Source organism: Ilyonectria robusta (assembly GCF_021365365.1).
Source record: "Ilyonectria robusta strain PMI_751 chromosome Unknown BGZ61scaffold_4, whole genome shotgun sequence".
NCBI classification, from domain to species: Eukaryota; Fungi; Ascomycota; class Sordariomycetes; order Hypocreales; family Nectriaceae; genus Ilyonectria; species Ilyonectria robusta.
The window spans coordinates 1,687,783-1,701,794 of record NW_025764438.1 but is presented as its reverse complement, the minus strand read 5'-3'; the positions used below and the strand labels follow the sequence as shown (position 1 = coordinate 1,701,794).

At 49.4% G+C, this 14,012-nt stretch overlaps 4 protein-coding genes and 1 non-coding gene across 5 annotated transcripts; 2 read left to right on the top strand and 3 right to left on the bottom strand.

Moving 5' to 3' along the window:
- Window positions 1-3: 3 nt before the first annotated feature.
- On the bottom strand, window positions 4-558 carry BGZ61DRAFT_491362 (ubiquitin-conjugating enzyme/RWD-like protein; the record flags this gene model as incomplete). The annotated part of the gene is made up of 2 exons (XM_046250419.1): window positions 4-257; window positions 312-558. 2 exons carry the CDS (start codon window positions 556-558, stop codon window positions 4-6), a joined length of 501 nt encoding a protein of 166 aa, XP_046108608.1.
- A 3,019-nt stretch (window positions 559-3,577) lies between these two features.
- BGZ61DRAFT_565985 (uncharacterized protein) lies at window positions 3,578-6,026 on the top strand (the record flags this gene model as incomplete). The annotated part of the gene is made up of 3 exons (XM_046255915.1): window positions 3,578-4,062; window positions 4,113-4,380; window positions 4,435-6,026. The coding sequence occupies 3 exons, from the start codon at window positions 3,578-3,580 to the stop codon at window positions 5,611-5,613; spliced, it is 1,932 nt and encodes a 643-aa protein (XP_046108607.1). The 3' UTR covers window positions 5,614-6,026.
- A 1,906-nt stretch (window positions 6,027-7,932) lies between these two features.
- On the bottom strand, window positions 7,933-8,020 carry BGZ61DRAFT_t65. The gene has a single exon. It is a non-coding gene; the product is annotated as a tRNA-Glu (tRNA).
- A 1,930-nt stretch (window positions 8,021-9,950) lies between these two features.
- BGZ61DRAFT_565983 (uncharacterized protein) lies at window positions 9,951-11,093 on the top strand (the record flags this gene model as incomplete). Its single annotated transcript, XM_046255914.1, has 4 exons — window positions 9,951-9,992; window positions 10,050-10,102; window positions 10,249-10,541; window positions 10,602-11,093. 4 exons carry the CDS (start codon window positions 9,951-9,953, stop codon window positions 10,895-10,897), a joined length of 684 nt encoding a protein of 227 aa, XP_046108606.1. The 3' UTR covers window positions 10,898-11,093.
- A 414-nt stretch (window positions 11,094-11,507) lies between these two features.
- On the bottom strand, window positions 11,508-13,019 carry BGZ61DRAFT_445309 (uncharacterized protein). Its single transcript, XM_046245068.1, has one exon. The coding sequence runs from the start codon at window positions 12,782-12,784 to the stop codon at window positions 11,582-11,584; it is 1,203 nt and encodes a 400-aa protein (XP_046108605.1). The 5' UTR covers window positions 12,785-13,019; the 3' UTR covers window positions 11,508-11,581.
- Window positions 13,020-14,012: the final 993 nt, after the last annotated feature.

Genomic DNA, 14,012 nt, shown 5'->3' with positions numbered 1-14,012 from the left:
GACCTACAGACCTAGCATCCTCCGGACACCGCCACGGACCCTGCTTTCGTACTCGGTGCGGCGCTCGCGCCACATCTTGGCGGCCTCGACGTTGGCGGGGCTTTCATCGTTGGGCTCGGCCAGCATGCTCATGACGGAGATGAGGATCTTCTCGACGGACTGGATGGGCGACCAGCGTTCGGAAGCGTGCTCGTAGTGGTTGGGGTCGTCGCCGGGAGGGTGGAGGATGGAGATGCAGACGAGGCCGCTGGGGTACACTGGAAACAAGTCAGCAAGAAGCCAGCGCACGCTCGGCCTCGGCAGCGACGAACCGTTGGGGTGCCAGACGTCGGCGAGGAACTTCATCGACGGCGGCGCCAGCGGGTAGTCCTTGGGGAACTTGAGCTCGGCGGGGAAGACGCCGCCCTCAAACGGCGTGCCCTCGGGGCCTTGGATGAGGCATTCCCAGTGCAGGAGGTCGTCCTCGGAGACGGGGCCGGCCGTGATGCCCTCGGGCGGGTTGTTGGTGAGCGCGCGGTACTCCTGGAGGAGGCGGCGGTGGGCGGTCGACTGGGCCATGATGGGGCTGCCAGCTGGGAGAGGGCGCTGCAGAGAGTGAGGTCGTGCTGTAGGGAACGCGGAGTTGGCGGAGGAGATGGCGGAAGATATGCGACTGGAGTTGTAGGTGAGGCTGGAGAATGCGACCCGCGGTGTCGGAAGTGGTGGAGGTGGCGGGTTGGGGAGTGGGGTCCGCCCGATGCCCCGCGCTGGATTCCGACACACGGGCAATGGCCTAAAAGGGACAGCCGTTGTAAGTAGGGAGTATCATGACTACATATGCCTGGGTATTAAAATCATTACGAAATAGGCACGAGTACTGTAAGTGATTCTTGTGAACACGGATTTTACTAGTATTTTATGATGTTTTTGGCTGGCGATTATAGTCCGTCACAGGTCTCCGGCTTGTGCATCTCGATAACGCTTCAAATCATGGTGAACAATGTAAGTTGTTAAGGAGTAGACAAATGAGGAACATTATTTATCTGTATATGGCTCAAATTTTGGTTCAGTTTGAGTTGGTGATGTGTCGGACGAGCAACGCGGTCGTAGAAAACACAGGAATGGTAACACAATGAGGCCGTTGCCACGAAGTCTACATCGAACGATATAGTGTCATTTGCTATTTGCCACAATCTTAGAGACTAAAAAGAAATGTTGAGATCTTAATTAATCCCTCTAGAGAGATGGCGGTTGAGCTTGTTAACCTCGCGCTGCTTTGTGTTGATTTCGTTGGCGGTCTCGTTCTGGAAGCGGGCAAGTATAAAATTTAACAAGATAAGGAAATGAAACAAAAACAAAGAAATGAGATGAGTACCAAATAAGGTGACAATTGAGCCTAAGCTAAGGAAGGCTGCCTAGGATTAGAGATGGCCCCCCCGAGGACCCTCGCCATAGAAGATTGGTAGCTGAGGGTGATATGCGTGTTCGTTATAGGCTTCGATCTTGTATATTATTGTATAATGGTATTTGTATTGTTGAAGATCTCCTGCGAGTGTTTGGTGGTGATTAATTGTTCGTTGTGTACGGTGTGTGCGTATGGAGCTTGTTGAACTCGAACGCTTGCTTTCCGTCGTTCGAGTTGAAAGCCGTCAAGCCTTCAAGCCGTCTGGAGGTTGGGCGCGAGCTGGCTATATAATATAGCACCAATCTTGGCAAAAGATTTTGCTGCAGTGATCAGCTGGTTTGAGATGAGAGTTGAAGTGTGTCGTGAACTTTCTTCCGTGACACAGGCTACCACGGTCTGTGACTGCTTCAATGGAACCGAGCTCCTTCATCCGTCGCAGCTTCATGTGTACCCTCTAACTTCTCGAACAAGTCTCCAACTGAAGTTGAGGCTTCTTACAGAATGGAGTTATCTTGAATGTCAGTCGTCTCGATCCCGGACAAGTGGATTGAGGCTTGATGCGTTTCGAGTTGGCGGCCGCGAATTTACAACGTTCTTCCGCGTTGTGAGGTTCAAGTGACAGTGCAGTTCTTGCGTGTGCATGTCTGCGACGTGGTCCGGCTTGACTTGGAACTCCTCTTGGTTCGGACTTGTGAGAGAACTTAGGTAAGTGAGCAATTGCTGAGACAGGCGAGGGTGGTGTGGAATACCTTGATTGACTGCCAAGTGTCTATTCCCTGAGAGCTTCCTGGCCGTGTTCCATCTGGAGCTGCACCTGCTGACGACGTTGCTCTGAGGGTAACTGATTGCATTGTCTTGGACCACCCAGGTAACAACTCCGAGATGGCAAATGCTGTGAGCCAGGAGTCTTGAGGGGGAGAAGCACACTGCGGCGCACGCACGAAGCTCTCGCAAAGTGTGGTTGAGGCATCGATCCCCAGCCAGGAGATGCTCGCCCTACAAGCACTTCACATGGTTTCGCATGTAACACTTGCAGCCCTGCAAGCACTCGGTGTGGCCGTTGGCAATGAGTCGACCGACAAAGTTCAGACACATTGTATACATCTCCTGGTGGATGGCGTTCTCGTCGTCATCCGAGTCGCTTCCCGCAAAGTACTCCCATAGGAACGCTTTCGAGGCTAGGACAGTTAGCGGAACGTCCCCGCACCTCAAACTCTGAGCAGCGACCATGGAACTATATCAGTGCAGCCTCTCCTTGGGTGTTCTCGCCATCTCTAAAGCCCCCCTTTGCCGTGCTGACGGCAGCAGCGTAACCATAGTCTGAGAGACAGGAAAAACGACCGAAGCATCCACATAAGTTATACTTTAGGAAGAAAGATAGGGTCTGAGGTCTAAGGTCTAAGGTAAGAATAAAATAAACAATGTGTTTATATAATGTGTGAAGAAATTAGGGTGAGAGGCGATGAAGAGTGAAGGAAAGAAGGGGATGAAAGAAGGATTAAATAGCTGAAATCCGTCACCCAAATGCAGCATCATGGTGGAAGAACAGTGATTCATGGCGGAGCGAGGTAGGGAAAATATTATGAGTCACAGACAACAAATGCCGTTTAACGCAAACTGGCAGTGTAGCACGCCCCAAACCATACGTTCTCACAAGGAGATTGCTTCCCTTTGACAAAGAGAGTGCTGGGGTTCTTGCATAACCGCCCATCACCAGTACAAACATCTCCACTACAAACCCGCTCCAAGATGCGAACCTGGAATTGGACTCTTTCTCTCCTCGAATCTATGCCGAATTGATGCTGCTTGATTGTTTGTTTCATTCCTGTGACTTCAATCCATCGCAGCATCGATCCGTTGCCGTCTAATTTACGTCAAGTTTCCACACGGCAGTGATTCGGTGAGAGTTCTAGTTGAACCAGTTACTGGCGGTGGCAAACCGACAGCCGCCTGCGCCCAGGCTTCATCTTCAATAGCTGGCAACACTTGCACGCTTTCACCTCTCTCAGCCTGTGTTTACTATTCCCTACCCAATCAATCGACAGCCTACAGACTTGACAACTGGCAACACCTGCGCGGAATCTTTCTCTCTCACCTTGACATCGGTCCGTTCCTCGCATCCGTCAGCCACTGACCCCTTTCAACAATTCAATCAATATCAGTCTTTCACACCTCAATCGATCGACCTGAGAGATGGCGCCGCCCAAGATCGGCCGGAAGAAAGAAGGCCTAAAGCAGTTCCTGGATCGAGTTGAAGAAACCGACGATCCTGAGTTCATAGCGCTTTGCGAAGAGTCCAAGAAATTCGATGAGCTTGCGCGTGATTTTCGACGGGCTTCTCCGTCCACCAAGCTGGAACAAGACCGACAAACCACTGGAAACGATGCCCGAGTCGGTATCTGGGAAATCCTTCAGATGATAGATTTCGATATGAACCAAACCCCGTGCATTGCACTTGCCGAGTGCCATCATCTTGCCTGGGTCCTCGGTCGGCTAGCAGCTCTACCCCCCGGCTCTTTAGGACCTCCCCAGCACGTTCACCCGAAGGATCACCTCCCGTTTATCGCCTGGAGGGACTGTGAGATCGAGAGAGCCAATGTCGAAGGAAAGTTCTCGGTTCGACTCACGATTCGGAACGTCAAGACTGATATGATGAATTCACACCCTGGGGAGTTTCTGTAGGTATTACTTGCCTCTTTAATTCTTGAATAACTCTAACTTGATTAAGATATCTCTCAAATCCTATTGGCAAACAAACCTTCCAAATGTCCGCCCCCCATCGACTCTTGACAATTGCCATCCGACGAGGTGCTCTTGATGGAATTCAGACAATCGATGAGCTCTTCAAGAGGCGAAATCGATTCATTACAATCAAGAAAGAGTTCCTTGATAAGCCGGTATTTGTCGCAGGGACACAGCACGGCTTGGATGTCGATCTGGACAAACCGATGGCATCAGAGGCCTTCACCGACTACCTGCAACTCTGCGCAGAGAAAGTTGGAATTACGAAATCGATTACATTTCACAGCCTCCGATGCGATACTGCCTAGGAACTCTTAGAGAAAGTTAGACCCGAGCAAGCAAAGGAAATGACGGCACAGGATCCAAACTCAACTATCGCAGAGGGTTCCTCCGCCTGCGATCGAACGGAACTCTTGAACCTGACCTCCATCGCTCTAGGCGAGGACCGAGCTCGGCATGATTACTTTAGAGACATGCTCTCTGCGACCAAACTCAGCGACGATAATTACCGGATGCTTTCACGGATACTTAACGAACTCTTTGAACAGTTGCGCAATAGTGACGACGAGTACCCCCATAATGAAGACTCTGCCTCTAAGCAGAACCGAGACCGAGTTCTTCAACGCGCTGCCTTCCAAAGTCTGATGAAGGACCTTCGGGAGAAGCTAATGCAAGAACTAACTGTTGAAGGCATCCGAATGAGCGATCTGCAATCGATGAGCAACGAGTTCAACCGTCGCATCATATCCCAGGCCAAGGCGTCTGTCGGCCCCCAAAATTCCAATTCCGACTTGATGGAGGAAAATTCCCTTGGCACTCTTGGAGTAGAGGAGGATCCAACTACTGGTGGGAGCGAACGGGACGCAGAGGGCCAGTTTCAGGAGAGAATCGAACACGACAAGGAAGCCCAAATCCTTCCTGACGAGGTCCCCATCGGAGATGTCTTGGACCAGATGGACTATGCGACTGTAGCACGCTGTGCGATAGAAATCTGGCTATCTGCTGGCACCGAGACTTCGAGTTGGGGCAGAAAGCAAGCCAAGATGACCCCTTGCCCGCCATGTCAGGCAGATGAGACTGTTGACGACAAAACCAGGTCGAAGCACTACGAGGCAAGCAATCTCAAGCGTCATCTGGATGGAGACTTTCACTCCAGATTCAAGCAGTTCTCCCGGCGCGCCCAGATGGTGGCAAAGGACGAGGGGCTTCCAGGTGTTCGATGTGAGATTTGTGTTGCAGTTGCACCTCCTGGTACTGTGATTCCACTGTATGCCACCGTGGCAACACTCGCTCGACATATCACCGACTCGGAATTGACCAAGATGCAAGCTATCGAACGTGGGAATGCATGGTGGGCGAACGAAGAAGTCATCGACCCGTCCACGGTCGGGCAACTTTTCATTGCGCACGATGCTCTGAAGCGTTCGTCAGGATGGTACGACGAGGATTTCCAGGTCGATGCCAGTTCATGGCAACCCGGGTCTTAGACTGGTTGGTGTTCGTTCTTGGGATCTCGCCGATGGGACGACTGTGGTGCTAGGGCCCCTCCAATCTTCGATACCACCAGTCGCCTACGTTTTACTGAGGCAGAATCGAAAGTTTCCATTCAGGTGCGAAGAAAGGCACGCTGAAGAAAAATACGACCAAGCCGCGGCCGATCGGTTTGTTGCCGAAAATAGCGACTCCGTCAGGTTTGGTGGAATGGCTGGAAGGACTGGTAACAAGCTGGAGGCGCCACGTCTCATGTGGAACTAGTTGACGAGGAAAGGTGAATGAAGGAAGAATGGATCGATGGATGGAATGGTTGCGCTGCCTCTGAACGAGGCAATCTTCCGGAATGGACTCATTTTGCTACAGACCGATGTTCCTTTCTTGTGTTCGCTTTAATAAGTTACAGTTGGTGAAAATGAGATGTCTGAGTATGTGAAACTTCTGCCTCTTTACGTGTATTCTGTTAATCCCTTGGAATCGCCGTGACTTACTATACAAAGTATGCACTTGCTGTTTCTGGCGTCTTGAGACGATCCATCGTATTTCCATCGTCTTTCTTGGCCCTTTTTCGGGTTTCTTTTGGGGCAACATGGTCGATCGTTTGCAGTGGAGATCCGTCAAACCTGTACCGAACAAAAGACCCAACCTACGACTGGAATGCAGTCCTTCTGGCTCGGACGGTCGCACATTAGATAGAGTCCGCAAAAAGGACAAGCTTTCCTGGACATCGTTCGAACACCAGCCCAACAACCGACGATCCACGAGAAAGAAGAGTTAAGAGACATCGACGATCGATGAATCGGCAACGTTTACGCATCGGTTGTTCGTCCGTCCGTCAGAATCGCCTTGAAATCCCCATTCCCGATATCGGAGTCTAACCTCGCCGGTTCCGATGACTTGAGATGGTTCCATCCCAAGAACTAATCCGGTAATCACGACACATTTCTGCCTCTGTCGAGTCATTGTCAAATTGTCGACTGACGGAAGTATAGCTGAAATAAGTAATTATTCTCTGAAGAAATATGAGTATTGCTATCCTCTCATGAGAATATTGCTATTCGCATACAGGTACAAGCTTCTTCATGCAAGTATCAGCTCGGGTAAGATATCTATCCGTCTTATACTTAAGATAGTTAAAATTAGTACTAAATATTTATCTTTCTTATTAAATCAGGTAAAATAAAGAAAATAAAATAATACTAAATATTAGTCTTTAGAAAAGGGATCTCCTAAATCACTCTGGCAGAATATTAATTTTTAGTAGGATTAAGAATATATTTAGGTGTGCAAATAGCAATACTCAAAATATTAACATCTACATCTAGACGACGCTACCACCCAGGATGCCATCGCGGGGTTCATCAATGCATTTTTGGATTCTTCGGGTACGTCCATGACTTGAGGGTGTGCAGTCTTGATATAAAACGAGATCCCCCCTCTGAACTCACTGGCATCTCTGAAATCTGCAGCAGACACCGGGAGGAAAGAGCAGGTGCCGTTGGTTGCGACATCATCTGAATTGCGTAGTATACATCGACACACTCGTGGGGTTCGGCTGAAAAAATTCCACATTCCTAGTCTGCCCATCCATAGCATGATATCCTCCCCTTTCCTCACTGCTCATTCAAGCCTCATTTAATGAGATTTTTTATTTAATTATTTGCTCCCACATAGTTACGTCATTTCAAGTCACCTAGCACCGGCGCATAGCCTCTCAATACGAAAATCCGACCATAAACCCTGTCTAATATTCTAATATGGCATCGTATCATGAAGTCGACCTCCACTAGGGCGTGACCGGATTATCTAGCATCAGAAAATACTCTATGGAGAAGGGCCGACGGATCCTACAAATATTTTACTGAGCAGTGGCGCTGTGTGGACGTTCAAGAAATGACACCCTCCCTTGGACTCTCCTTGCTCTCAACAACATGGCAATTACTTGACGACAGCAGGTGTGTGCACCAAGCAACAGAGGGATTTTTCGGAGTTCCCAGTGTTTCCACATGGTAATACCTTTGAACTTGCTCTTTGACTATCATAACAAATAGTGATCTGAGAAATTCAGATCAATCCATCCTCATGGTGGTTGAGTGAGTCGTCTTGTGTGTCTTGCACGTCCAAGCACCCCCACACCTCGGGTAGGTACGTACCCCTCCCCCACAAACGATGGGTCCGTGCACGTACCCAAACGAGCCTCACGTCCAGACAACCGGGAATGCGTCCACGACAACTGCAAAACGATCAAGAAGCGTAGGGAGCGCAAATAAATCTCAAAAAAATATCTGAAGATGCTCGGAAGCGCAAAAATGAAACTCCGATACGGGGAATCGAACCCCGGTCGCCGCGGTCGCAGTTATCGGGATGAAAACGCGGAATGATAGTCCACTACACCATATCGGATGATCCGAGTCGTATCTCTTGGAGTGACTAAGCTTAGTCGGTTGGGAATTAAGCCCATTGAGCCTACCTATAAAGCAAACTTCCTTCTTTAATGCTAGCAAACTAGAGCCATCGTCGCTGAAGTTCCCCCAGCTAACACGCATTGTAATACCCACGAGAAGAGTCAGTACGTATACCAAACTCCAAGCTCCATATCCTGATGGAAGACGGAATTATCTAGTATTTGGTGTAAACTTACATTCACTACTTGACGCGATGTCTGCTTGTTCCAAGAAGCTCACCAAACACAATTGTTTCAACAGCAACCAGGCCGCCACATACGAAGACAAAGTGCCACAAAGTGATAACCTAAGAACAATTGTAACTAGGTTGATCTAGGTAGTAGTTCTACCGCGGTCACATCCCGGTCATGATTCAGAGTCCACAGCCTCTCGAACAAGTTTCCAGCTGAAGCTAGAGCTTCATCTCGGGTGATCTTATTCTGGACCTCCATCATCTCGGACTCGGGGTGCAAGGCCATGAGCCGAGGCATTTCGACTTGGTAGTCTCGAAGATGCATCGTTCTCTGAACCTCATTGGGGACAGCAAGAAACCTTCATAACGACGATGCCGCTGTCCAGCTCGCGAAAGATGGGACCGTCAGGAAATATTTCCGACACCTCAATCATGAAGATCCTCTTCTTGCAGGTGATGTATGTGTCGATAGTGGCGTTGAAATACGACCACAAGGCGTTCGCCCTCAGCATCTAGGATGCCTTGTCCTTCTCGCCGCCTCGGACACGTCGGGTGCTCTTTGCTGCCGAAGCAGTGGCGATGATCTTTGCGGGCAACATGTCAGTCTCCGGAGTATTGTTTTTCATCGACTCCAAAGTACGGAGGTCGATAGCCAGCTATTTGTGGCCACCCCAAGAAGAAAATTTTCTGGCAGCCGGGGTGTTTGTCGCCCAGCTTTGTCCGTTCAGCAAACCACATAATACTTTGGTTCCCGATGTGCAAGGCTAAAGATCTCATAGAAGGTGAGCGAGAGGACGGTGCGGTACGAGCTCGGGCTGAGCGGTGAGACCTGAACCGGTTCAAGATTTGCCTCCATTAACATGTCCATCAAGAGAGCGGCGTCCTGATTCTCTTTTCGAGCGAGGCCGCTGTCACCTTCTGAGGGCTTGGTGGAAGAATTTTCGGGCATGAACCGGTGTTTTGCTGCGCTTGACCAACGTGATGCCGGCGGGTTCATGTCGTCGCAATTCGGTGATGTGTCGCGAGAAAGAATGCGGCTCGCGCTTGACGTGTTTGCTTGTCGACTAGATTGCTTGGGTAGGTAGTGCTTGGAACCTTGCATTAAGCTCAACGCACGCCCAGATTCATTGTCGTGTCTCTCCAGAACCGGACAGGCGGTTCCTCCTCCCAGCCAAGTAGATCTCTGAGCAGACTCACCACCCCCCCCAAACCTGTACTTTAACATATCTATATCCTGAAATCTGTTTAATAGTAACCCCAAATGTATCTCATTCTAATGGACGTCTAATTCGTGTAACCAACCTCCGCCAGCTGGATGAATGGGGACATATACACGACAACATGGCAAACACCAGAGGCGATGCTCGATGCGGTGATTCACTGACGTTAAATCCACGCGCATTAAATCCACGACCAAGGGCATTTGCCCTGATTGAATGTGCGTAAAAGCCAACCGTTCGGAACACTCAACCTCTCACCTTTTCTCTCTCACCCAAAATCCTTTCACGTCCTTTCACGTCCTTGAACACATTCTTCACAACTTTACAAACACAACCAGACCACAACAAGATCACGATCAAACCTCTCTCATATCAGCATGGCTCCCGAGAATATCAACCCTGGTGCCGAAATTCCCCCACCCGGCGCCCCCATCGAGCAAACGAAGTGATGGATTTACGTTGATGATGCCCGTTTCATGCCTTCCCAGGACAAGGCGATGCTCAACAACCTCGAAATGGTGAGTAGCCCTAACTGAGCCTTAAGTACTCGCCTGGTAACTGACCCTCGCGATTAGCTTTCGCTCCAGGTTTCCAAATTGACCCAACGGGTCATCCAGCTATCCGAGACGTGTGTCGGACGGAGATATGGACCACAATAGCACTACCCGCAAGAGGAGTGATCATTCCCTTTTACCGTAGCGGTTATAGCGACAACGTGAGTAAGGTCCATGCTGAGTAACCTGAGTGTCTCGTCTAACCATTAACTCTGTTTAGGCCTGGGCCATCTTCGTCTCGACGGACTTCCATCAGTAGCGATGGCACCAGTCTTCGAAGCATCGACGCAGCTGAGGGAGACCTCGACAATGACATCTTCGATCCAAGCGAGGAGGCCTACAAGGCAATCCTCGAGGAAACCGATTTCTTCTATCAGATGTTCGAATCGTTCATTCTGAGCTCCGGAAGAACGGCCCTGGTCACGCGATCGAGGAGCGTCCAGGCCTATGCTGCAGCCTTTATTGACGCAGCAAAGAACGACATTCCCGATTTTGCGGAGGCGTCGCGTGCTGGTGAGTTTCTATTTCTTGTGAATATATATAGGTGCGATCGTGGTTAACATAGACTCTTAGAAGGTCTCATCCTTCAAATTGCGACCCTCAGCCAGGACCATGCGATCGATCTTTATATTTCCCTCAGCAAGAAATACAAGGCCGACAAGTCCAAGGGCAAGAAGAAGGCAGTCAAGACTATTACAACCAGCTTTCAGACCAATTTTGATGGAGACATTCAGTCGACTGAGGAACTCAGCCCTCAAAAGCGATCTCGAAGTATTCTGAAGACTCCATCTAAGGCTTCCCGCAGTCGTGTGGTTCTGAGCGACTCTGAATCCGATGGTGGCATTGGCGAGGAAGCTGATTCCAACTGACTTCACATCAAGGGAACAGCCTGGGCGCTTGGTATCGACCATGTTTTTGTCGTCGAGCGGCACTATTCTGTTCTGTTTCTATACTGGTGCGAGTCTCATACGGGGTTGAGGATGTCAGACGGAGATGTGGACCACAATAACGCTACCAGCAAGAGGAGTGATCATTCCCTTTTGCCGTAGCGGGATTGCGACAGAGGAAGACGACCCAGGAAATGGCTTTATACTACGACTCTAATGTAGTAGTATCGAAATGAATCTCCCTTGAACCTTGAATGATTACTGTATTACCAGCTGGTGAAAATACATGGACCCGGCCTACCTAGAACTGCTCCCTGACTTCCAAGATGCAGACTGGAATTGCGACAGGAAAAGGGCGGGGAAGCTGTTTCAGTACCATTCATCCGAGCAAACACTAAAGAGCAATCACTAAGGCCAAAAGGCTGAATAAATATTTTATTTAATAAGATAAATAAGGAAATAAGAAAATACTTTAGATCGCAATGAATAACGGACTATGATGCAAAAGAGAGTGCGGAAGAATCCTGCAACTTTATGCGCATGCCCTCTCTCATTATTTCACTGAGCACGGTAAGGTGTTTAGGGAGGTGAGGTCTTAACTCAGTCTGATCAAGATGTTTGTTCGCAGCTTACTGCTGAATGCTATCTATATTGCCTATTGAATGGCTAAGCTGCATCTTTTTTGGCCTTGTTGACAATCTCATGTGCTTTTTCTGACTTCTTCTCAAGCACTTGCTTCAACTCTTCCATGGTCTCCTTGAACAACTTCTCTCCCTCCTCCTTGTGCTTGTCCGCAACTTCGCTCAGTTGTTGCAGCTTTTCGAACACAAAGTCTCCCTGAGGAATCATCTTCAAGTACTTGTCCACATCTACCCACTCCTCAGAGCCCTTGGACTTGACCTTATCAGCAGCCTTCTTGACATAGCTCTCCAAATCGCCCAGGTCGCCAGACTCGACTGCAGATTTGACCTTGTCAAATATTTCCTTGATGTTGCCTTGCTTGAGAGCGTCGGCATTCTTCTCAACAAGTTCCTTCACCTTGGGGCTCTTGTCGAGGAGGGGCTTGGCTTCTTCGAGTCCCTTCTTCCAGGCCTCGTCGCCGAGCTTCTTGATCTGCTCCACCTTCTCCTCAATCAATTTTCGGGCCTTTTCCAGACTGCCGGCACCAAATCCTGTGGCAAAAATCTCCTTGACCTGTTTCCACGTCTCGTCGACTTGCTTCTTGGCCTCGGGGCCGTATTGCTCACCGAATTGCTTCAATTTATCGACATTTCCACCGAGCTTTTCTTTGACTTGAGGATGGTTGTCGAGAATGTCGGAAAGTGCATCTCCAGCAAGATTGGCAATCTTCTTCGAAAGCTCAGCAAGGACATCGTAAGCCCGCGACGCAGTTTCTACGCTGAGACCGAGCTTGGAAATCTCCTGGAACTTCTTGTATGCTTCGTTGACGAGCTCGTCTGCTTCATCGCGGTGATTTTTCCGAACAGATTCCCAGTCGTTGAAAGCGGTGTCAACGTATGAACGGCCACCAGGGATCCACCCAACGTAAGAGTAGGCAAATCCCTTGATTGCGCTGACGGCCTCATCGGGGGTTGGTGTCTTCTCCTGAAGTTTCTTTGCCGCCACCTCATACGTTTTTTGAGCTTCCTTGGCCGCCTTATTCAGTTTTGAAGCTGTCTGTCCAGCAGGCGTGAAGGAATACGCGGCATAGAAGAGGGCTGCACCGGCTACTCCGCCAGCTATGCCGGTAGTGAACTGAGAGCCGCTAGACGAGGATGACGTCGATTGGAATCGAACGTGACGCAGCGGAGCGCGTGGTGAACGAGCAGCTCGGGGGAAGGATCTGACAATGGGTCTAGAGATCATCATGTTTAATTATAAGAGAATTTGGTGATTGGAGCGAATGGAATTTGTGGCCGCTATTCGTTGTTGGACAGGGACAGGGTGTACTTCGGTGTAAATGATTGAGAAGAAGGAATGAAGTACGACCCGGAGGATACCTGTGCGGTTTTAATCCTCTCCAAGGTTGTATCCAAAAAGCTATGACGAATTATGAGAATGACGAATTGACGCCACGAATCGAGATGATGAGGAGGGTGTAGAGTGGTGACGTCAAGGATGCTAATTTGCGGGGAGGTCGGAGTCTCTCGCGGGAAGATGCAAGCCACACCAGTTCCGGACTCAAACTAATAAGCTAAGCGAGAGAGTCAAATGATTAATGCATCGAGCCTTTTTGCCATTTACCAATTGAGACTTGTAATCCCCTGGCTTGGCGTCTGTTTACGTCACTGTTGAACCAACTCGTCCAGACCTCGGTAGAGAGTTCCTGAGCGGAGAACAGAAAGCCGCAGGATATCCCATAATAATTGGAGCATGGATAAAAAAAGCTTGTCTTTAGCAAACCTCTGTGGCGGTGCATATTTACGCTAAGACCCGATGCTAAGACCTGATGCTAAGACTTGATCTTTAATCGGCTGGGTTCGTCTCAAGTGTACGCCAAGTAGGTCCATCTCTTGTTGGACGGCTCCGTCTGGCCTACAAATAGTAAGCCCTAAGATGATCTGATCCAAAATTGGGGTGACTTGGTCATGGTTCTGGCATGAGCCGTCATGGGAATGTGGAAGACAACATCCACCAGCCCCATTGCTCCCCTAGTCAGATCAGTGTATCGGAATGCAGCAGAGGTCCTCCGGAACCAGTTCCCACCAAATTTAGCAGCATTAGTATGCATCCACCCCCCCTTAACATATTTTTATTTAAATACTAACATCTTCTCTTCGTCGGAGAGATCAGCATTGGTCCTGGAGAAGTCGTCCTCGTCTTTCATCCCAATGTTGTGGGCGCGATCTACTTAGATCAAATCACTTTAATGGAGACCAATTTCGCTAATCGGAACCTAAGAAGTGATGGTTGCAGTTAGGCCAGCCATGAGAAGCATCTGACCAAATTGTATTGATGTCATTTCGCCGCCCGGGACAGAGCACCGTGCTAGCGATCTGAGTAGGCACCGCCGATCTTCGCATAGTTGGCTGATAAACGGTTCAAGTTGCTGGCCAACATGTTTCTTGAAGCCTCTATAGAATGGAACACATAAATT